This window comes from Nerophis lumbriciformis, linkage group LG19, assembly GCF_033978685.3.
Source record: "Nerophis lumbriciformis linkage group LG19, RoL_Nlum_v2.1, whole genome shotgun sequence".
NCBI classification, from domain to species: Eukaryota; Metazoa; Chordata; class Actinopteri; order Syngnathiformes; family Syngnathidae; genus Nerophis; species Nerophis lumbriciformis.
The window spans coordinates 29,126,388-29,150,577 of NC_084566.2; the positions used below are offsets into that span (position 1 = coordinate 29,126,388).

Sequence of the window (24,190 nt, forward strand, 5' to 3'; positions counted from 1 at the left end):
AGGCTCCTAATTAGTCTGCTGACATATGCAGTAACATATTGTGTCATTTTCCATTCTATTATTTTGTCAACATTATTAAGGACAAGTGGTAGAAAATGAATTATTAATCTACTTGTTCATTTACTGTTAATATCTGCTTATTTTCTCTTTTAACATGTTCTATCTACACTTCTGTTAAAATGTAATAATCACTTATTCTTCTGTTGTTTGATACTTTACATTAGTTTTGGATGATACCACAACTTTAGGTATCTATCCGATATCAAGTAGTTACAGAATCATATATTGGTCATATTTAAAGTCCTCATGTGTCTAGGAACATATTTCCTGAGTTTATCAATCAATCAATCAATCAATCAATCAATGTCTATTTATATAGCCCTAAATCACAAGTGTCTCAAAGGGCTGAACAAGCCACAACGACATCCTTGGTTCAGATCCCACATCAGGGCAAGGAAAAACTCAACCCAATGGGATACAATGAGAAACTCTAGCATAATATTGTGAGAGTCCAGTCTATAGTATATAATATAAATATTATTATATAACATAATATCAATTATATTAAATAAATATACATTATAATCATAAACAAAAAAAACAACTAAAAAAGATTTAGTGATGCTAAAAAATATCGATGTAATCATAGTAGTATGGACTAGATACGCTCCTGTACTTGGTATCATTACAGTGGATGTCAGGTGTAGATCCACCAATGGCATTTGTTTACATTCAAACATGGGAAAGGTACATGGTAGGTAAGTAGGTCATTAGGTCAGTAGCCTGGTAAATGCACAGCGACTGACCGTTAACAGTGAGCGTAACCTCGGTCTCTCCCACGCCAATGCGTGGCACGATGGCCTTGCAGACGTATTGTCCGGCGTCGGCTTGGCTCACGGACTTCAAGTAGAGCTGGTTGTTGTTGCTCAGCACCTGAACACAAAGAGTAGACGCTGAAGTCGTACTGCAGACGTAGACGGGCAGCAGGGGACAAAAAGCAGGAGTGCGATAGACACATATTTAATTCATAAAACATGTTGATTTACTCAGCAGGCTCCATTAGTTTTTCTCCTGGAGCTTTTCTTAAACTGTTAAGCATGAATTAAATATGGAAGAAATGGAGACACAGTCTTTCTACAAACTGTCTGCTTTACAACTAAGCAAACATTTATGAAGTCTGAGTTTTAGACGTCAATAAAAGGCTTTCTGGAGGATTGGAACGTTTCAGACAACACAGGTTTCCTCTCTGTGCCGCTCTCTAGCTGGATATTTAAACAAGCTTTCAAAGGTCACATAAGCTCACCATGTTGGAGCCCTTCTTGGTCCACGTGAGGGTCAGTGGGGGGTTGCCGGACCACTTGCAGTTCAGGGTGACGTCCGAGTTCACGTCAACCGCGATGGGCCGTGGTTCCACCACCAGGATGGGTCCAACTGAGACAAGACATAGAAATGATCCTCACCTCCACAGGATAGACCAGGGGTCGGCAACCTTTACCACTCAAAGAGTCATTTTAAACCGTTTAACAAAATAAAGAAAACAATGGGAGCCACAAAACTCTTTTGAAACTTAAAATGAAATAGCACTGCATACAAAGTTTTTTTTTTGCTTTGTGCTACGTATAAACCAGGGGTCTCAGACACGCGGCCCGCACCTTAATATGAAAATTTCATGTTAGTGCGGCCCGCGAGTTTTATATGAATGCCGCTTGACAGCAGCAACCCTCCCAATTTTTCCGGGAGACTCCTGAATTTCAGAGCAACTATTCTCTCGAGTGTCTGCTGATTTTCACCCAAACAACAATAATAAGGGCGTGCTATGATGACACTGCCTTTAGCGCCCTCTACAACCTGTACAGACAGCTTGCCAGCCCAGTCACATGTTGTATGCGGCTTCTGCAGACACACATAAGTGACTGCAAGGCATACTTGTTCAACAGCCATACAGGTCACACTGAGGGTGCCCGTTTAAACAACTTTAACACTCTTACTAATATGCGCCACACGGTGAACCCACACCAAACAAGAATGACAAACACATTTCGGGAGAACATCCGCACCGTAACACAACATAAACACGACAGAACAAATACTCAGAATCCCATGCATCCCTAACTCTTCCGGGCTACATTATACACCCCCGCTACCACCAAACCCCCCCCCCCCTCCGTACGTCGATTGAGGTGGGCGGGGTTGGGGGGGGCAGGGTTTGGTGGAGAGGCACTGGAATCCGGAAACCTCCCGGTAAAATCAGAGGGGTCGGCAAGTATGCAGCTGAGCCGCATCAGAGTGATCAAAGAGCCGCATGCGGCTCCGGAGCCGCGGGTTGCAGACCCCTGGGATAGACAATGTTCAGCCAGGGGTGTCCCAAGTGCGGCCCGGTGGAAATTTGCCTATTCGTTATTCTATATTTTACATTCTTCAAACACAATGAAGCAAGAAAACTATAAAAACAACAACAGCAAAGGTTTAATACAAATACCAATAATACAAACAGGCTGTTTCCCTCACGCCAAAGAGTTCAATCTTTGTCTCATCAGACCGGGCAATTTTGTTTCTCATGGTCTGAGAGTCTTTCAGGTGCATTTTGATAAACTTTTACTAAGAAATAGCTTCCGTCTGGCCACTATGCCATACAGGCCTGATTGGTTGACTGCTGCAGAGATGGATGTCTGTAATGTTGTAGCTCTGACAGAGTGACCATCAAGTTCTTCGTCACTTTCTTGACAGTTCAGAGAGTAGGCCAGCTCTGGGAGGAGTCCCAGTGGTTCCAAACTTCTTCCATTTACAAATGGTAGAGGGCACTGTGCTCATTTTCTGTACCCTTCCCCAGATTTGTGCCTTGAGACAATCCTGTCTCAAAGGTTTTTTTTTAAATTCTCTGCCATGCACTGTCAAGAGTGGGACCGTATGTATAGATAGGTGTGTGCCTTTCCAAATCATGTCCAACCAACTGAATTTACCACAGGTGGACTCCAATTAAGCTGTAGGAACATCTCAAGGATGATCAGTTGAAACAGAATGCGCCTGATCTCACTTTGGAGCTCTGTTGCAAAGGCTGTGATAATTGCTGTATGTACATGTAAATGGTAAACGGGTTATACTTGTATAGCATTTTTCTACCTTCAAGGTACTCAAAGTGCTTTGACACTATTTCCACATTCATCAGCGGTCACTCAAACGAGTATGACGATCCTCCTGGTAGGGGTGTATCCCATTATGGAGGATGCCTGTGCGTGACTTTATTTAACGTGGGTAGACTGGTGCACAGACAGTCACCACACGATCCTTGACAGAATCGGGTCAGGGTCCAGTGGCATGGAGTCCAAGACGACTGGGGACCCTTTTCTGCTGCATTCTTCTTCCGCCATCGCAGCCGTTGAGGTAGTTCTTAAATCTACCATCTTCCGCCTGCTCCGCCGTTGAGGTCTTCACCGCATCCCTGGGTAGGGGGCAGTCAAGTACTTGGCCTTTGCCAAGGGCCACCTGGGGTAACAGTAGTAAAGGGGTAAACCTCCTAATGCCCCAAGACCCCATAGAAGAGTCTCCACTGCCGGATGCATTTTAACGTCATGCCCAGGACACATTTCCACATTCACACACACATTCACACACTGATGACGGGAGCTGCCATGAAAGGCCCTAACCACGACCCATCAGGAACAATGGTGAAGTGTCTTGCTCAAGGACACAATGGACGTGACGAGGTTGGTAGAAGGTGGGGATCGAATCAGGAACCCTCAGGTTGCTGGCACGGCCACTCTCCCAACTGCGAGTTCTAGTTTTAATACATTTGCAAAAATGTCTCTTTTTTTTCACGTTGTCATTATGGGGTATTGTGTGTCAAATTTTGAGGACACAAATTAATTTATTCTATTTTGGATTATAGCTGTAACAAAACAAAATGTGGAAAAAGGGAAGCACTGTGAATACTTTGCTGATGCACTGTACATTAAAAAAAAAAAAAAAACAGTATATTTAACCCTTGTGTAATGTTCATATTGTTGTTACTCAGCCAGCGTTTGTGGGTCTGATGGACCCGTTGCATTTTGTGGCTTTTAATGCCTCCCAAACAAACACTTTTATGTTAAAATACTGAACAGATGTTTATTGGGATAAGGTAAACATCTGTTCAGTATTTTAACATAAAAGTGTTTGATTATGAGTACCGGTACCTTATCCCAACAAACATCTGTTCAGTATTTTAACATAAAAGTGCTTGATTGTGAGGCATTAAAAGCCACAAAATGCAACGGGTCCATCAGACTCACAAATGCTGGCTGAGTAACAACAATATGAACGTTGCATGGAAAATTTCTCTGCCAGTTTCTGCATCCCGCAGGGATTCTTCTTTTGTGTTTCTGCACCTGCGGTTCCCACACAAGGTTGCAACATTGTTTGTCAACACTGTCTTCTCTCATTTTCTCGCACATTTGACCCTCTGATGTTCTGTGTACCTACACTCTGTCCTCCTCCTGTCTAGGCCTGCTGTGTGTGTGTGTGTGTGTGTGTGTGTGTGTGTGTGTGTGTGTGTGTGTGTGTGTGTGTGTGTGTGTGTGTGTGTGTGTGTGTGTGTGTGTGTGTGTGGTACACAGAACATCAATTTCCACACTTCTATTAGACCCTGGTCCAGTGGACCCGGACATCTTATATGTAATAGAAACCATACGGTGTGTGGTCATTAAATATGTATTCTGATATATATTCTTCACCGAAAATGAGCCAAAGTCAGTGAGTCTCGGTTTGAAAAATTAATTAATTGTATCATTTTTCTTTTAATAAAAAATTAAATCTGGTCCCACAGACCCGAACACCACACAAGGGTTAAATTCTATTTAGACTTTTTACAAACAATTAAATATCAAAATGGACTCTGGATTAGTTTGTGGCCCCTCCTAAAAGGTTTGGACACCCCTGTTTGATTCCTTTTGTGTGTGTTCTTACAGTGGACGTCCACTAGGATGCTGACGTTGGTGCTGCCCACAGCATTGAAGACCTGACAGGACACGGGCTCCGTGAAGAAGGAGTGGTCGGCCGTGGTGGCAAACACACTCTCTCTGGCGCCCTCCAGCAGCACGCCGCCTTTAGCCCACCTGATGGAGATGCAGAAAACCGTAGCTTTTTTTGTGATGACGCTTCAATTATGACTTCTATTACCAATTACTGTATTATAGATGAAACATTTATGTCAAAAGCCGAGGGGCTCGATTGCAAATTTGAAAACTATATTTCTCTCCTTCTGCCATTTATATGAACTATATATTGTGCTGTATGTGACTCCAAATCCTATTACTATACAACAAATCTGCCACTAGGTGACGTTTTAATATTCACTCACTGGGCTTAGTGGAGGAGCATCTGGCAGAGCTCCCACAAAGGGACCCTCAGTGGAAGTCTCAAGTTTTTGCAGCACTCAGTAGCAAATTCTATCACAATGACGGCTGCTGGGTGTCAATGGGAACGCATGAATAAGAAATGATTTGCATTTAAAAAGATTTGCACTCTTTCTAAGTGCAGCATGTGCGGCAACACACCACACGGTAGCTTTTTGTCAAGAATTGATGGTGTCAGAACAGTGGCAAAAGACTTGCACGCAAAAAACACGCTATGTGCGCAAGTACTCATTTTGTGCTCGTGCGTAGTCATTTTTACTTCTCTGTGCAGGCGGAGTGTTTTTGCTCACACGCAGACTCTGTTTACACTCGCGATGTGTCTTTCTATGCATGTGACGTCACACCCTTTTGGCACTGAGGTGCGGTCATTGAATACGCAGTCCAGCAACTCCCCTCCTTTCCAATTGGTCACTTTAAACGCCTACAGAATCCTGGTTGGAGTCAATTCGAGGCAGAAAATGAGGTAAGTTGAGGAACAGACATATATGACAATCACAATGCCAGCCTATCATTTACTGTACAGCTCCTACTGTACTAATTGCTGACCCAATACATAACTTTCTCATAGGGTTGTAAGGTATACCGGTATTGGTATAGTACTGCGATACTAATGAATCATATTCGGTACTATACCGCCACCCCACCAATACCCACCCCCCGCACCTCCGTCGTGTTATTGCTGGTTTACGAGCAGACGAGCATGTTCGGCAGTGCACAATCACAGAGTACTTACAAGCAGACACAGTGTGTAGACAGAAAAGGGAGAACGGACGCATTTTGGCTTAAAAACTAACGATAAAGTTGAAGTTATAACACTGAAACGCCAACCTGAAGAGGTGCTTTAAAATATGGCTAGCTAGCTAGCGGCTAAAGTCCAGCCCCATCACTAATCCTCACCTCCATGGCGACAAATAAAGTAAGTTTCTTACAAGTATCATCCCTGCAGGACGAGGAATAGCTAAACATGCTTCACTACACACCGTAGCTCACCGGCGTCAAAATGTAAACAAACACCATTGGTGGATCCACCCCACTGTAATGATACCAAGTACAGTTGTGTATCTAGTTGATACTACTATGATTACGTCGATATTTTTTGGCATTACAACATCTTCTTTCGTTTTTTTAAAATGTATATTACGTTTATAAACTCAGTAAATACGTCACTGGACACATGAGGACTTTGAATATGACCAATGTATGATCCTGTAACGACTTGGTATCGGATTGATACCCAAATTTGTGGTATCATCCAAAACCAATGTAAAGTATCAAACTGTCACGGCTGGGTTTTTGCAGCTTACTACGAGGTTTGTTCTCCCGGGATGGAAACGGACCGGTAGGAACATATTTCTTAAAGGCCTACTGAAACCCACTACTACCGACCACGCAGTCTGATAGTTTATATATCAATGATGAAATCTTAACATTGCAACACATGCCAATACGGCCGGGTTAGCGTTCTAAAGTGCAATTTTAAATTTCGCGCAAAATATCCTGCTGAAAACGTCTCCGTATGATGACGCCTGCGCGTGACGTCGCGGATTGTAGAGGACATTTTGGGACAGCATGGTGGCCAGCTATTAAGTCGTCTGTTTTCATCGCAAAATTCCACAGTATTCTGGACATCTGTGTTGGTGAAAAAAAATAACTCAAGTTTCCCCCTAACCTGTAGCCCATGATGGGTGGGTTTGCGATGGCTTGGCAGGTGAAGGTGACTCTCTCGCCTTCCAGCACCGACCGAGGCTCAATGGACAAAGTCACTGTCGGAGGATCTGTACAGGGAAACACGCATGGCACAAAATCTCAACAGGATAAAGTCATAAATCCAAAACCTGACCTATGATGGTGTTTTTTTCTACTTGGAGGTCTCAAATATTTGACTTTTCATCTTTCTGGACTGCAGTGCCATTAACAACGCAAACATACGGTGCACGTTGAGCATGATGGTGGCTCGTTTGCCCATGGGGACCGCCGGGTTGCTGGCCACGCAAGTAAAGTTACTGCTGCTGTCCGTGTCCGTCGGCATGATGGGAAGGTAGCTCCTGGTTGTAACTCTCTTCCTGTCAGGCAGCACCTCCTGGTAGGACGCCCAAGTTGGGTGGAGAGAAAGAAGACCAATGAGAGATGACAGGGAGCAGGGAGGCGAGGTCATGTTGATCATGTTGATAGAAACACATTGCTACATGTTATAGGACGCTCTCCCATACTTGCCAACCCTCCGGGATTTTCCGGGAGACTCCCGAAATTCAGCGCCTCTCCCAGAAAACCTCCCGGGACAAATTTCCTCCCGAAAATCTCCCGAAATTCAGGCCGAGCTGGAGGCCACGCCCCCTCCAGCTCCATGCGGACCTGAGTCCGCTTTCCCACAATATAAACAACGTCTACAGTAAAGCAGTTCGTCTGCCGTAAAAACAGCAATGTTGTGACACTCTTAAACAGGACAATACTGCCATCTAGTGCATTTGATGAAAGCCCTTTTGTGCGTGCCCACAGCAATGCATCATCAGAGAGGGTGTTCAGCATGGTTAGAAAGATAGAGAACATGACAGAGAATAGAACAAGGATGGACAATTCAACCCTTAACTCAACAATGAGTAGATGAGTGTTATGTGTGTGTATATGTGTAAATAAATGAACACTGAAATTCAAGTATTTCTTTTATTTATATATATATATATATATATATATATATATATATATATATATATATATATATATATATATATATATATATATATATATATATATAATAAAATAAATATATATTTATAGCTAGAATTCACTGAAAGTCAATTATTTCTTTTATATATATATATATATATATATATATATATATCCATCCATTCATCCATCCATCCATCCATTTTCTACCGCTTATTCCCTTCGGGGTCGCGGGGATATATATATATATATATATATATATATATATATATATATATATATATATATATATATATATGAAATACTTGACTTGGTGAATTCTAGTTGTAAATATACTCCTCCCCTCTTAACCACGCCCCCCGCCCCCACCCCCCACCTCCCGAAATTGGAGGTCTCAAGGTTGGCAAGTATGCGCTCTCCCGTCCATGCATCCACTTTCTACCGCTTATCCCTTTCGAGGTCGTGGGGGGTGCTGGAGCCTATCTCAGCTACAATCAGGCGGAAGGCGGGGAACACCCTGGACAAGTCGCCACCTCATCGCAGGGCCAACACAGATAGACCGACAACATTCACACTCACATTCACACACTAGGAACCATTTAGTGTTGCCAATCAACCTATCCCCAGGTGCATGTCTTTGGAAGTGGGAGGAAGCCGGAGTACCCGGAGAGAACCCACACAGTCACAGGGAGAACATGCAAACTCCACACAGAAAGATACAGAGCGCAGGATCGAACCCAGGACCTTCGTATTGTGAGGCAGACGCACTAACCCCTGGTCCACCGTGCCCCGTAATATTTTAAATTCTCGCCTATAGCGATGGGAATGAAAGAACGGTTCTTGTTCAGGTCTGGTTCCCAATGTATCAATTCCTTGGAATCGCTTGCCATTTTTTAAAAACGATTCCCTTAAAGGTTCTTCCGGGTGAGGATGCTGTCATCACGCAACGTGCGTAATGACGTCAGACAGCAACATGGCGTTGCCCAGGAAGAAGAAGCGCTCTGCAGTTTGGCGACATTTTGCAACTTGTAATGATTTCAAGGTTGCTACTTGTAATGATTTCAAGTAGAGATGTCCGATAATGGCTTTTTTGCCAATATTCCGACGTACAGTCGTGGAATTAACACATTATCATGCCTAATTTTGTTGTGATGCCCCGCTGGATGCATTAAACCAGTGTTTTTCAACCACTGTGCCGCGGCACACTAGTGTGCCGTGAGATACAGACTGGCGTGCCGTGGGAGAATATGTCTATTTGGGTTAAAAATACTTTTTGCAAACCAGTAATAATAATCTGCAAATGTGCCGTTGTTGAGTGTCGGTGCTGTCCAGAACGCGGCAGAGTAACCATGTTGTACTCTTCCATATCAGTAGGTGGCAGCCGGTAGCTAATTGCTTTGTAGATGTCGGAAACATGGTTTGTTGTGATAACAATATGCAGACGACAGCGTGCAGGTAAAAAGGTGTCTAATGCTTAACCCAAAAATAAACAAAAGGCGAGTGCCGCTAAGAAAAGGCATTGAAGCTTAGGGAAGGCTATGCAAAACGAAACAAAAACTGAACTGGTTGCAAAGTAAACGAAAACAGAATGCTGGACGACAGCAAAGACTTACGGCGTGTGGAGGAGACGGCGTCCACAAATTACATCCGAACATGACATGACAATCAACAATGTACAGAAGACATGAAACTTCTACAGCAAAATACCAACAAAACAGGACAAGCCACCAAAATAGGAGCGCAAGACAATCACTAAAACACTACACACAGGAAGACACCAAAAACCCCCAAATAAGTCACGGCGTGATGTGACAGTACTTTGAGACAAGAGCTATAGTCATGCATGGTTGGTTATGGTTTGAATTCGTATCCAACACTTGCGAAAACAACTTTTTATTGTCAATATCAGCTGCTGAGTTTAATGTTTTTATGTTTTCTGCTGGTGGTGTGCCTCCACATTTTTTCAATGACAAAAATGTGCCTTGGCTCAAAAAAGGTTGAAAAACACTGCATTAAACAATGTAACAAGGTTTTCCAAAATAAATCAACTCAAGTTATGGAAAAAAATGCCAACATGGCACTGCCATATTTATTATTGAAGTCACAAAGTGCATTATTTTTTTTAACAAGCCTCAAAACAGCAGCTTGGAATTTGGGACATGCTCTCCCCGAGAGGTGGCCGGGGTGGGGTTGAGGTGGGGGGGTAGAGGGTAGTGGGGGGGTGTATATAGTAGCGTCCCGGAAGAGTTAGTGATGCAAGGGGTTCTGGGTATTTGTTCTGTTGTGTTCATGTTGTGTTATGGTGCGGATGTTCTCCCGAAATGTGTTTTCATTCTTGTTTGGTGTGGGTTCACAGTGTGGCGCATATTTGTAACAGTGTTAAAGTTGTTTATACGGCCACCCTCAGTGTGACCTGTATGGCTGTTGTCCAAGTATGGATTGCATTCACTTGTGTGTGTGAAAAGCCGTAGATATTATGTGATTGGGCCGGCACGCAAAGGCAGTGCCTTTAAGGTTTATTGGCGCTCTGTACTTCTCCCTGTGTACCACTACATACAGCGGCGTTTTAAAAAGTCATATATTTTACTTTATGAAACTGATACCGATAATTTCCGATATTACATTTTAAAGCATTTATCGGCCGATAATATCGGCAGTCCGATATTATCGGACATCCCTAATTTCAAGGTTGCTATTTCATCAAGAGGAGGACATACGAGCAATATGCTGAGACCTTTGAACATACAGCATGCAATAACTATGAATGAACGTTTCTGAACAGCGTTGATTTAATCCCAGGTGTAGATACAACTAGTGCTAATACCGTCTTTAATGTTAGTGCTGTTACATGTTAAATTGAAATGAATGCCTTCTCTTCTAGATGAGCATTAGGAGACCATATCTGACTGGTTTGGAGGCGGGCACTATTATCTCCGGTTCACGTCTGCCGCTAGCTTTCACCACGGCAGGGAAGAGTACCACTCGGACAGCAACCACGAATATCACTGAGCAGTGACTAAGTTTGTGGTCAAAAGCTTGCAACAACTTCCTACAGTAGATGAATGTTCAATCGTAGTCAGAGAAAAGTTGCATGTTTTCCTCCAACATTTTCACTCAGTCATTATATTATAGGTGTGGGAAAATTAGAATACCGTGTAAAAGTCCATTCATGTCAGCGATTCAACTTCAAATGTAAAACCATCCATCCATCCCTTTAACATATGTGATATAAAGTAATTACATGCAAAGTGAGATATATCAAGCCGTTATTTAACATGTTGATGATCAGAATTTTTTAAAACCCCACATTTTCTGAGATTTTCAATTCAAGCCTCCGTAGCAGAGCCTCCAGGTTCTGTAACAGTTTCTTCTCTCAGGCCGTAAGACTCTTGAACGCATCAAAAATAATCCCCTCAATTCCCCCCAAAAATGGATTAACTCGCTGGAATATAAAGACAATATAACATACATCCATAAACGTGGATGCATATGCAAAAGTGCAAGATATTTATCTGTACAGTAATCTATTTATTTATATCTGCACCTTATTGCTCTTTTATCCTGCACTACAACGAGCTCATGAAACAAAATTGTGTTCTTATCTGTACTGTAAAGTTCAAATTTGAATGACAATAAAAGGAAGTCTAAGTCTAATAAGCTGCAAGACATAATCATCAACATGAAATCAAAAGAAGGCTTGAACTATCTTGTGTTGCCTGTTATAAACCTATGTCTTTGTTTCACCTTGTAAATCGAAAGAAACCTTTGCATGGCATATTGCAGGGTGTATTTTTTTTAGACAGATGACAAAGATTCTTAAAAGTTTTAAAAATGTCACAAAATGTTACATCCTTGTGTAATTTCCACATTTTGTTCAATTCTACAGAATTGTTTTATTTATGTATTTCAAAAGAGCTTTTCTATCCCATGTGCCTCCTAAGACCTCACTGTTGGCTTTGTAAAGTCATGGTAGCTCTAAACCAGTGGTTCTTAACCTTGTTGGAGGTACCGAACCCCAGCAGTTTCATATGCGCATTCACCGAACCCTTCTTAAAGGGGAACATTATCACCAGACCTATGGAAGCGTCAATGTATACCTTGATGTTGCAGAAAAAAGACCATATATTTTTTGAACCGATTTCCGAACTCTAAATGGGTGAATTTTGGCAAATTAAACGCCTTTCTAATATTCGCTCTCGGAGCGATGACGTCACAACGTGGCGTCACATCGGGAAGCAATCCGCCATTTTCTCAAACACCGAGTCAAATCAGCTCTGTTATTTTCCGTTTTTTTCGACTGTTTTCCGTACCTTGGAGACATCATGCCTCGTCGGTGTGTTGTCGGAGGGTGTAACAACACGAACAGGGACGGATTCAAGTTGCACCAGTGGCCCAAAGATGCGAAAGTGGCAAGAAATCGGACGTTTGTTCCGCACACTTTACCGACGAAAGCTATGCTACGACAGAGATGGCAAGAATGTGTGGATATCCTGCGACACTCAAAGCAGATGCATTTCAAACGATAAAGTGAAAGAAATCTGCCGCCAGACCCCCATTGAATCTGCCGGAGTGTGTGAGCAATTCAGGGACAAAGGACCTCGGTAGCACGGCAAGCAATGGTGGCAGTTTGTTCCTGCAGACGAGCGAGCTAAACCCCCTATCGACCCTAGCTTCCCTGGCCTGCTGACATCAACTCCAAAACTGGACAGATCAGCTTTCAGGAAAAGAGCGCGGATGAGGGTATGTCTCCAGAATATATTAATTGATGAAAATTGGGCTGTCTGCACTCTCAAAGTGCATGTTGTTGCCAAATGTATTTCATATGCTGTAAACCTAGTTCATAGTTGTTAGTTTCCTTTAATGCCAAACAAACACATACCAATCGTTGGTTAGAAGGCGATCGCCGAATTCGTCCTCGCTTTCTCCCGTGTCGCTGGCTGTCGTGTCGTTTTCGTCGGTTTCGCTTGCATACGGTTCAAACCGATATGGCTCAATAGCTTCAGTTTCTTCTTCAATTTCGTTTTCGCTACCTGCCTCCACACTACAACCATCCGTTCCAATACATTCGTAATCTGTTGAATCGCTTAAGCCGCTGAAATCCGAGTCTGAATCCGAGCTAATGTTGCTATAGCTTGCTGTTCTTTCCGCCATGTTTGTTTGTGTTGGCTTCACTATGTGACGTCACAGGAAAATGGACGGGTGGTTAAAATCAGGCACTTTGAAGCTTTTTTTAGGGATATTGCGTGATGGGTAAAATTTTGAAAAAAACTTCGAAAAATATAATAAGCCACTGGGAACTGATTTTTAATGGTTTTAACAATTCTGAAATTGTGATAATGTTCCCCTTTAAGTGAAAAATAAAATTTTTTTTTTTTTCAAATTCAATACAAAGTTATATGTTTTTGGTAACACTTTAGTATGGGGAACATATTTTAAGTAACAAAGATTTAATTTAGAGTTATTTGGACATTAGGGGAACATATTCTAAGTAATAAAGACTTAATTTAGAGTTATATGGTTAGGGTTAGGGTCAGGGTTATAATAAGGCCATGTCGAATAAGGCATTAATAAGTACTTAATAATGACTAGTTAAGAGCCAATATGTTACTAATTTGCATGTTAATAAGCAACTAATTAATGGTGAATATGTTCCCCATACTAAAGTGTTACCATGTTTTTTTTACTGGTGCATAAAATGAACCGTGCATGAACATCACCTTGTTCAAACAACAAAACCAACACAGTGCATAAACTCACAACAAATTACACACCTGCAAATCAGTCAACTGTTGCCGTATCCGTAATACGCCGATAGGGAGAAGTTTGTATTTACACGATGAGTCGGGTGTGTTTTGACCTCCGCCGAACCCCTGAGGCCGACTCACCGAACCCCTAGGGTTCCATCGAACCCAGGTTAAGAACCACTGCTCTAAACCAAAAAAAAATAAAAAAAATAAAATAAAAATTGACGCTAATCCACCTTTTGTTATCTTTTTTTTCCAAATAAAAAATCGCAAAGAGAACCGATAAATAACCGAATCGTTAAGCAGAATGAGAAGTGGATAAATGTTATCAATTCCAATCCTTAGACGCCTGGGTGGATCCTGAAAAGTTGTTGTAAAACTCTTAAAACAAACCAGTGTTTCCAATATTCTAATTGGTCGGCATGGCACAAACAAATTTAGATTCTCCCAAATAGATTTGGCGCTACCTATTTCCCCTCGCTCATACATTGTAATGGCACTGTCTGTGAATATGGCTTGTCAATACAACTCTGTACAGAAGGTGTCTCCATAACTCTGCATCTTAACACATCTTATAAGCACCTGGCCTTCTAGAAAATAATAAGATGTTGTAAAGGGGATCAGTGTTTCCAACTTAGTGACGTTGTTGCTATATTTAGCAAGTCCGGAGGTACCTCGGGGTAATAATTTAATGAATTTTCTTTGACGCAGCTTGTATTGCAAAACAGCTTTGCTCATTGAAATTAAAAACACAAATATATTGTAGTCCTGCGGTTAATACTGACAGTGGTTGAGTGGTTAGCACAGCTGCCGTGAAGTGCAACACTTCTGGGTTAAAATTGTGGGTTTTCCTATGAATCTTAAAGGGGAACATTATCACAATTTCAGAAGGGTTAAAACCATTAAAAATCAAATCCCAGTGGCTTATTTTATTTTTCGAAGTTTTTTTCAAAATTGTACCCATCATGCAATATCCCTAAAAAAACTTCAAAGTGCCTGATTTTAACCATCGTTATATACACCCGTCCATTTTCCTGTGACGTCACACAGTGATGCCAATACAAACAAACATGGCGGATAGAACAGCAAGGTATAGCGACATTAGCTCGGATTCAGACTCGGATTTCAGCGGCTTAAGCGATTCAACAGATTACGCATGTATTGAAACGGATGGTTGTAGTGTGGAGGCAGGTAGCGAAAACGAAATTGAAGAAGAAACTGAAGCTATTGAGCCATATCGGTTTGAACCGTATGCAAGCGAAACCGACGAAAACGACACGACAGCCAGCGACACGGGAGAAAGCAAGGACAAATTCGGCGATCGCCTTCTAACCAACGATTGGTATGTGTTTGTTTGGCATTAAAGGAAACTAACAACTATGAACTAGGTTTACAGCATATGAAATACATTTGGCAACAACATGCACTCTGAGAGTGCAGACAGCCCATTTCAGGCGCGCTAAGAACATATATTTTTCCACGATTTCAGCACTCAGGTTAACCATACCTAAATAGACACAAAATACTGCATTACACAAGACTACCCGAATGTACTCGAATGATTGAAAAAAATTAATGTTTTTAAGCTAAATTATTGGTAAACACAGTTTATGTATAATACTTTACGTAAAACCGCGAGTAATGAATAAAGTTTTCATCAATTGATATATTCCGTAGACATACACTCATCCGCTCTCTTTTCCTGAAAGCTGATCTGTCCAGTTGTCCCTGAATAGCTCACACACTCCGGCAGATTCAATGGGGGTCTGGCGGCAGATTTCTTTGACTTTATCGTTGGAAATGCATCTGCTTTGAGTGTCGCAGGATATCCACACATTCTTGCCATCTCTGTCGTAGCATAGCTTTCGTCGGTAAAGTGTGCGGAACAAACGACTGACCATTTCGTCGGCTTTCCCCACACCCTCGTATTTTGAACGAATTTCGTCCAATTTCTTGCCACTTTCGCATCTTTGGGTCACTGGTGCAACTTGAATCTGTCCCTGTTCGTGTTGTTACACCCTCCGACAACACACCGACGAAAGTGAGAAAATGGCGGATTGCTTCCCGATGTCGCTCCGAGAACGAACAATAGAAAGGCGTTTAATTCGCCAAAATTCACCCATTTAGAGTTCGGAAATCGGTTAAAAAAATATATGGTCTTTTTTCTACAACATCAAGGTATATATTGACGCTTACATAGGTGATAATGTTCCCCTTTAATCTTCTACACGACATCCTTAGACAGTTTATTGAAGACTCTCGGATAGATTTACTTGTAAGGATGAATTGTGTTAAGGCTCAGTTTTGTGTCTCATCAGTGCATTTTGGTGACGGGTCTTCACTTCCTGTCTCCCAGTTTATATCAATGTGTCTTCTTTCTTCCCTTGTGAAATTATAACACCTTGTCTTCCCTTCTCTTTGCCTTGTTGTTGTTCTTGCTGTCAGTCTTTGCTGTCGCTTATTCCCAGTCTTCTCTGATCTTCATGCTTTGACTACTGCTCTATTTTGTGTCTTAGAATTTAGATTTAGTCTCTTATTCTGGCTTCTTATTCTTTGGGCTGTGTTACAGGACATCTGTAAGCTTGCTGAAGGTCTGGTCTGTCACTAATCTACTTGTGTCTGTGTCAGTCCTTTGACTGACAAGTTATCAATTCAGTCTCTCAGGATAAGCGAGATGGGAAAACGATGCATAGATAATCAATGGCTGGTCAAAATGTTTTCCAAATGTGACAAACCCAAAGCTAGGAAAAAATATGTGCATGTTTGCAAACTAGAAAGTGATGTCAAAGGATTGTCTTGTGATGTTGGTCGGGATCGCTAGCCTGCTTAGTCATAGGGTTTGGTTTGCAGCGCCTTTGTGGTCATGAGTCGTTGAGCTTTAATTACTGCAGGACGGTTGTTAACAAAGCACCTTTTCTGTATTTGAAAACCACATGAGGCAATTTTGAATCACAACACTGGAGAACTAAGAGCCTTTCTGTTCCTGTTGCAGCGTCCCGTCTTCCAAGGTGTTATTTTACTTGTCCTATGTAATGTAAAAGCTCCTGCTACTGGACTGGTCTGATCTGGTCTGGTAGATACTCAAACTCCTCCTTTCACGCCAAAAGCAAAGAGCATGAGAATGAGCTGGCAAACAAAATGGTTTATAGCTTACCCGAGAGCTAAAGATTGTTCTTCTTTTGTACTGAAATTTGTGCTCTAACCCTCTTTAATCCAACACAAGGCATGTGAGATTAAGAGGATCTCTCAGAGAATCTATTCTGCTTGCTACTACCTCTACCAGGAAGTTTTTATCGACTTTGGGTAATACGAAGGTCCTGAGTAGTCAGTTCAATCCCGGCCTCGGGATCTTTCTGTGTGGAGTTTGCATGTTCTCCCCGTGACTGCGTGGGTTCCCTCCTGGTACTCCGGCTTCCTCCCACCTCCAAAGACATGCACCTGGGGATAGGTTGATTGGCAACACTAAATGGTCCCTAGTGTGTGAATGTGAGTGTGAATGTTGTCTGTCTATCTGTGTTGGCCCTGCGATGAGGTGGCGACTTGTCCAGGGTGTACCCCGCCTTCCGCCCGATTGTAGCTGAGATAGGCCCCAGTGCCCCCCGCGACCCGCGAGAAAATGGATGGATGGATGGGTTTATTTGTTCATCTGTTTGTGCGCATGATTCCTGTACAAAGGCTGTGATGGTTAAAAGTTGATTATTTTTTAAGAAAGCCTTTTCAAAGTGTGAGAAAAGGTCAGTAAATTTTGCACATACCTAAAAAAAACAACTACATTTCATATTCATTTAATAGGCATACATGTTCAAATAAATAAATAAATGTTTTTCATTCAAAAGGGAGCATCTCAGGTCAAAGATTGAATATTTCTTAACAATATGTTATTGTGTTCCCCTTGAAACCAGAAAGAAACTTAGATTTTCTTTATAGACCACTTGTGACGTTTCCTGGCCAGCTTAGAGTGTTGGCTGACTCACCGTGGACTGTTGGGCTCCCTCCACAGGCAATCCATTCTTGGTCCACTGGATGTGCGCGGCAGGCTTGGCGCCGCGGGTGACGCAGGTCAGGTTGTGTGGCGTTCCAGCCATGAGCAGAAGCTCCGGGGTTCCCTCCACCACCGGGTCTTCAGGGGGGACTGGAGGACAGCCACGAGAGCGTTACTCAACACAGGCACACTTGTATGCATGTGTGCACAAACACATCAGGCCCGAAAAAGCCTTTGGATTCACTTAAATAAACAACATGTTGTTGTTGTTTATCAGTACTTTACACAGCAAGGTCATAAAATGACACAATGCTGATAACAAATATTCCTAAGACTGTCACTTAAGGCAGGGGTCTCCAACCTTTTTTGCATCACGGACCGGTTTAATGCAGGCATTATTTTCAGGCACCGGCTTTCCACTTGTGCCAGATAAATACAGCAAAAATAAGTGCATGAAAAATACAACTCACTATAACGCTGAATTAATGGGAGCCCTGGGCTTGTTTATTTGGGATGAGATCCCCAGCAGGTTACCATCAACCTGCTGGGGACTGCAGATGGAAATCAGCCTTTTGCTACAATCCGTCACATTTATATTTTATATTTTCACTAATGTGCATCGTATCATGTCACAAATATAACAAATGGCAACGTCCTATGAGGAGTTTTATTTTACATCTATAAACAAGCTTATTGGTGTGTCTAGTTTGACAAGCGAAAGTTAAGTCGAAGAAAATGCAGTCGTTTCTAAATTATTTAATGTGTAGCAAATGCGTCACGGACCGATACCGGTCCCCGGACCGATACCGGTCCCCGGACCGGTGGTTCAGGACCACTGACTTAAGGTACCTAAAAGCCGTTAGAGGGTATAATATCATGCTTAATCTTACTTAATCTACATTTAAAACACTTTCTTGTGGTCTAGCTTGGACCATAGGGGACCTATAAAGGCCTCCAAAAATATATTTGTCTTAGCTGTGGTTTGTATGGGCCACAGCAGTACTCAATTGTAATACACTTTTCCACTACATTGACTGTTTATTAAAGGAAAAAAATGTTTGATATATGTACAGTATATAAATATAAAAAATTATATAATATATACATATATACGTTAGGTCAGGAAAAAACACAGAGGCTAAATCATCCCTACAAGCCTGTTTCGCAGGTTTCCCTGACGAGGGTTTAGCACAGGGGTGTCAAACTCAAATACAGAGTGGGCCAAAATTTAAAACTGAACAAAGCCGCGGGCCAAGGTTGAACAAATTAACCTTTTAATAGGGACCCAAACAAGTTTTGCATTGAATATTGAACAAGCAAGGCTTAGATAACTTTATAGTGACATGCAAAATCAAGTTTCAAATAATAATAATAATAATAAAAAAAAATCAATGGCATATCAAAAACAATTTAAATAACAATGGAATGCCTCTTTTCTATTTGCAGCCTTCTGAGGTAAATATCAACATTAACTTTTTCCACAGGCTAATAAATTTGAACATAAAATAACAATGAATAAACCAACCATTCAGGACTTTAAACTGCTCAGTTTGCAACACACTGATCTAATCTGATGTGCCCAAGCCAGATACCTGCCATCTTTTCTTGGATGCTAGTTCATTAATGTCGGGGCTCAGGCTTTGAGCTGAGGCAACCTTCATTATCGAACGAAGGTGTTCATCAGTCATTATATCTCGTAGTCCACCCGGACAACAGTCTTGGGGGCGTGCCTTAAAGGCACTGCCTTTAACGTCCTCTACGAGCTGTCGTCACGTCCGCTTTTCATCCATTCAAACAACGTGCCGGCCCAGTCAACTAACTCTTCCGGGACGCTACAAAATACACCCCCCCGCTACCACCAAACACCCGCCCCCACACACACACACACACACCTTGTAGCGTCCTGGAAGAGTCAGTGCTGCAAAGGGTTCTGGGTATTTGTTCTGTTGTGTTTATGTTGTGTTACGGTTCGGATGTGTTTGTCATTCTTGTTTGGTGTGGGTTCACAGTGTGGCGTGTATTTCTAACAGTGTTAAAGTTATTTATACGGCCACCCTCAGTGTAACCTGTATGGCTGTTGATCAAGTATGCGTTGCATTCACTTGTGTGTGCATGCAGAAGCTGCACATATTATGAGACTGGGCCAGCACCCGTTGAACTGGATGAAAAGCGGACGTGACGATTTTCGGGAGGGACACTGAAATTTGGGAGTCTCCCGGGAGGGTTGGCAAGTATGAGATTTAGCGGTGAATGCGGTGTTACCATGGCACCGCCGCTGTATATAATCGGAGGGCCAGCTCTAGTGTTAATTTGATATCGCCTCAAGGGCCAAGTGAAATTACACTGCGGGCCAGAGTTTGACACCCATGGTTTAGCATGTCTATATAAATCCCCTAAATAATTTGGTTTTGTTAAGAAAAAAAAAAGAAGAAAAAAAAGTAATATAAAGTGGCCAAATTCTGAATTTAGAAAATCATATAACCTGTCATTTAATTGAATTCAATGGAATACGTTTATGAATCTGTCGTGGCCTGTTGTTTCCACGGTGTTTGAAAAGCCAAAGTAAAGCACCTGTCTATGAGAAGTCGTGTTGGTGTTGTCATTTTGAAACCACAGCCATCTTTACTTTAGAGAAGAATATGTCGGTGAGCTTTCATCCGAATTCCACAATTTCCCATACCACAATTTGAGAGACAGAAATAAAGTTAAAGTTAAAGTTAAAGTCAACGATCGTCACAAGCACACTGGATGTGGTGAAATTTGTCCTCTGCATTTGACCTATCCCCATGGTCACCCCATGGGAGGTGAAGGGAGCAGTGAGCAGCAGCATGCGCCGCGCTCGGGAATCATTTGATGAAATAATGAGTGTGACAACCAACCCCGTTCTTGCCTATTTTTAGTTCTCTGTTCTATAAGTGAATTGTTAGGTCAGCTATTTCATCCACAAGTTAGTTCGTCCAAACCTTCAAAAACGCGGAATGTTGATGTATTTGGAGCATAAAACAAAACTGGTTGTGATCCACTTACTGAGAACATTGAGTTTGGCCCTTCTGGAGCGCAGAGCGGCCTCAGTGGCCTGACACTCGTACAGGGAATCATCCGACAGCTCGGCATGGGAGATCTCCAGGTTGAACTGGCCCGTGTCCAAAGCCCGTAGCACCCGATACCTGGGCCAAGCTGCAGGAGGTAAGTGAGGGTGGGAGACACAAGGAAACGTTTCACCACACTATATGATGAATGTGCTTGGAGTTGCTTCTTTGGGGAGAGTTGAGTTCAACGAAATGACACCATTGATAAAGCATACCTGAAAGTGTTACAAGTATGAGTCATCACACCTACACACAAAAGCCTATCGTCTATTTTTACACACTGGATGAGTCGTCAACATTGATAATAAAAATAATTCTATGATGTTAGATTAAAAAAAGCCCAACCGGGTACTCCTGCTTACGAGAGACAAAGACGTAATTATGTGTTACGTCTCAATAGGGGGCACTCACGGGTCCATCTTAGCATGCATGACATCATGGATTCAGGCAAAGGCAGGCAGGTGGTTGCAGCAGCAAGGACAAGGAGGTGGTGGGAATGGGGAGCGGAGGGGGGGCGCAGGGGTGTAGTCGGACAAAAGTATTAGTGGAGATTACATCATCCACTCCGGCGCCTCATGGCATAGCAACCAGAGAGGTGACGGGCGAATGAACAACAAAATGGTGCCCGCAGGTGGAGAACAGGAGAGGAATGTTGTTTCGTTAACAAACACACTAACGTGCACATAACTCGACATCTATTCCATAATTATCATCTCTTAAGACTGACAGAGTTCAATATTTATCACAATGCTTGTCTAACCCAGTGTTTTTCCACCACTGTGCTGTGAGATACAGTCTGGTGTGCCGTGGGAAATTATCCAATTTCACCTATTTGGGTTAAAAATATTTCTTGCAAACCAGTAATTATAGTCTGCAAATGATGTGTTGTTGTTGAGTGTCGGTGCTGTCTAGAGCTCGGCAGAGTAACCGTGTAATACTCTTCCATATCAGTAGGTGGCAGCAGGTAGCTAATTGCTTTGTAGATGTCGGAAACAGCGGTAGGCAGTGTGAAGGTAAAAAGGTGTCTAATGCTTAAACCAAAAATAAACAAAAGGTGAGTGCCCCTAAGAAAAGGCATTGAGGCTTAGGGAAGGCTATGCAGAACGAAACTAAAACTGAACTGGCTACAAAGTAAACAAAAACAGAACGCTGGACGACAGCAAAGACTTACTGTGGAGCAAAGACGGCGTTCACAATGTACATCCGAACATGACATGACAATCAACAATGTCCTCACAAAGAAGGATAAAAACAACTGAAATATTCTTGATTGCTAAAACAAAGTAGATGCGGGAAATATCGCTCAAAGGAAGACATGAAACTGGTACAGGAAAATAAAAAAAAAAAGAGAAAAAGCAACCAAAGTAGGAGCGCAAGATAAGAACTAAAACACTAAACACAGGAAAACAGCAAAAAACTCAAAATAAGTCACAGCGTGATGTGACAGCTCGTGACAGTACACCTACTTTGAGACAAGAGCTATAGTGATGCATGCTTGGTTATGGTTTAAAGTCATATCCAACAATTGCGAGAACGACTTTTTACTATCAACTGAGTGTCGTTTTTTAATGATTTCTGCTGGTGGTGTGCCTCCTGGTTTTTTTTAACGCAAAAAATGTGCCTTGGCTCAAAAAAGGTTGAAAAACACTGGTCTAACCTATCAAGTCATCCGCAGGCTGAATCTCAGGCTCTGTAGCTTGGTTCCTATCTATCGTCCCCAGTATGCCCACAACACTCGTAACTTTGACCTGATATCAGGTAAACATTGTCTACTGGCTTGTACTGCTCGAAGTGTTGTATGCAGGGGACCATAGATCTGGAACCGGCTTGATGAGAGCCTTGGGATGCTGTATTCATTCTCCAACTTCAAAAAGAAACTGAAATCTTACCTATTAACCACCTATCTCTAATGCCTCCTGTGGGGTAGACTACTGTTGGGTTGTGCGTGGTTGAATGAATGTATGTATGTATGTGTATGCTGGCTTTTGTGCTCCTATTTTGTGTTTATCATATCGCGTTTTTGCACTTGCCACCATGTTTCACCATTCCATGCATATACTGACCTCTGGATCCCCTGCTAAAAGCTTCTTCTAGCTTATCTGGGGGATCCTTTCTCTTACCACCATCCTTAAATGGATATTCACTACTGTTGTAATCGTAATATGGTATTGTGAATAAACTTGAAACTTAACTTTAAGTGTACGTAATTGTATTCCCTATTCTGACACATGATGGCGCTAACCTGGAGACAGTATAGGCTGTAATATTAGGTGAGACTACGGGATTTACATAGTGATGTGTACTAACACACAGTGGCGGGCCGTGCGTTTCCCACCTAGGCCTTCAGTGATGTCCGACTTCAATGATTACCTCTCAAAATACCATCCTTTATGTTACCACATGACCATAGCTGGGTAAATACTATACAGGAACACATTTACGCCCTACTGTCCATTGAAACACATCAACAGTGTTCAAAACGGGTTATTTTTTGGCTCATTTAAAAATCTATTAAAAAGCAACAGCAATTAAAACACATCTCATGTGGTACTGGGGCGGTATAGCTCGGTTGGTAGAGCGGCCGTGCCAGCAACTTGAGGGTTACAGGTTCGATCCCCGCTTCCGTCATCCTAGTCACTGCCGTTGTGTCCATGGGCAAGACACTTTACCCACCTGCTCCCAGTGCCACCCACACTGGTTTAAATGTAACTTAGATACTGGGTTTCACTATGTAAAGCGCTTTGAGTCACTAGAGAAAAGCGCTATATAAAAAATAAAAATATAATAATTCACTACTGTCAAAATTTAAATTGCAAAAAACTAGATATGTCAGATGATATCGGACTGCAGATATTAACGGTCGATAAATGCTCTAAAATGTGACATCGGAAATTATCGGTATCGGTTTCAAAAAGTAAAATTTATGACTTTTTAAAACGCCGCTGTACGGAGTGGTACACGGACGTAGGGAGAAGTACAGAGTTCCAATAAACCTTAAAGGCACTGCCTTTGCGTGCCGGCCCAATCACATAATATCTACGGCTTTTCACACACACAAGTGAATGCAAGGCATACTTGGTCAAAAGCCATACAGGTCACACTGAGGGTGGTCGCATAAACAACTTTAACACTGTTACAAACACTGTGAACCCACACCAAACAAGAATGACAAACACATTTCGGGAGAACACCCGCACCGTAACACAACATAAACACAACAGAACAAATACCCAGAAAACCCCTTGCAGCACTAACTCTTCCGGGACGCTACAATATACACCCCCCGCTACCCCGCCACCCCCCCAACCCGGCCCACCTCAA

At 42.3% G+C, this 24,190-nt stretch overlaps 1 protein-coding gene across 2 annotated transcripts in view; it reads right to left on the minus strand.

The window, feature by feature from the left end:
- kirrel1b (kirre like nephrin family adhesion molecule 1b) overlaps nucleotides 1-24,190 on the minus strand; it is a 188,201-nt gene that overhangs the window by 39,853 nt on the left and 124,158 nt on the right. For both annotated transcript variants that reach the window (XM_061979020.1, XM_061979019.1), the window contains exons 3-9: nucleotides 20,808-20,957; nucleotides 17,773-17,930; nucleotides 7,320-7,470; nucleotides 7,060-7,165; nucleotides 4,942-5,090; nucleotides 1,304-1,431; nucleotides 807-933 (exon numbers count right to left, since the gene is read on the minus strand). In XM_061979020.1, the coding sequence (XP_061835004.1) occupies nucleotides 807-933; nucleotides 1,304-1,431; nucleotides 4,942-5,090; nucleotides 7,060-7,165; nucleotides 7,320-7,470; nucleotides 17,773-17,930; nucleotides 20,808-20,957 (969 nt within the window). The remainder of the gene's footprint in view (nucleotides 1-806; nucleotides 934-1,303; nucleotides 1,432-4,941; nucleotides 5,091-7,059; nucleotides 7,166-7,319; nucleotides 7,471-17,772; nucleotides 17,931-20,807; nucleotides 20,958-24,190) is intronic.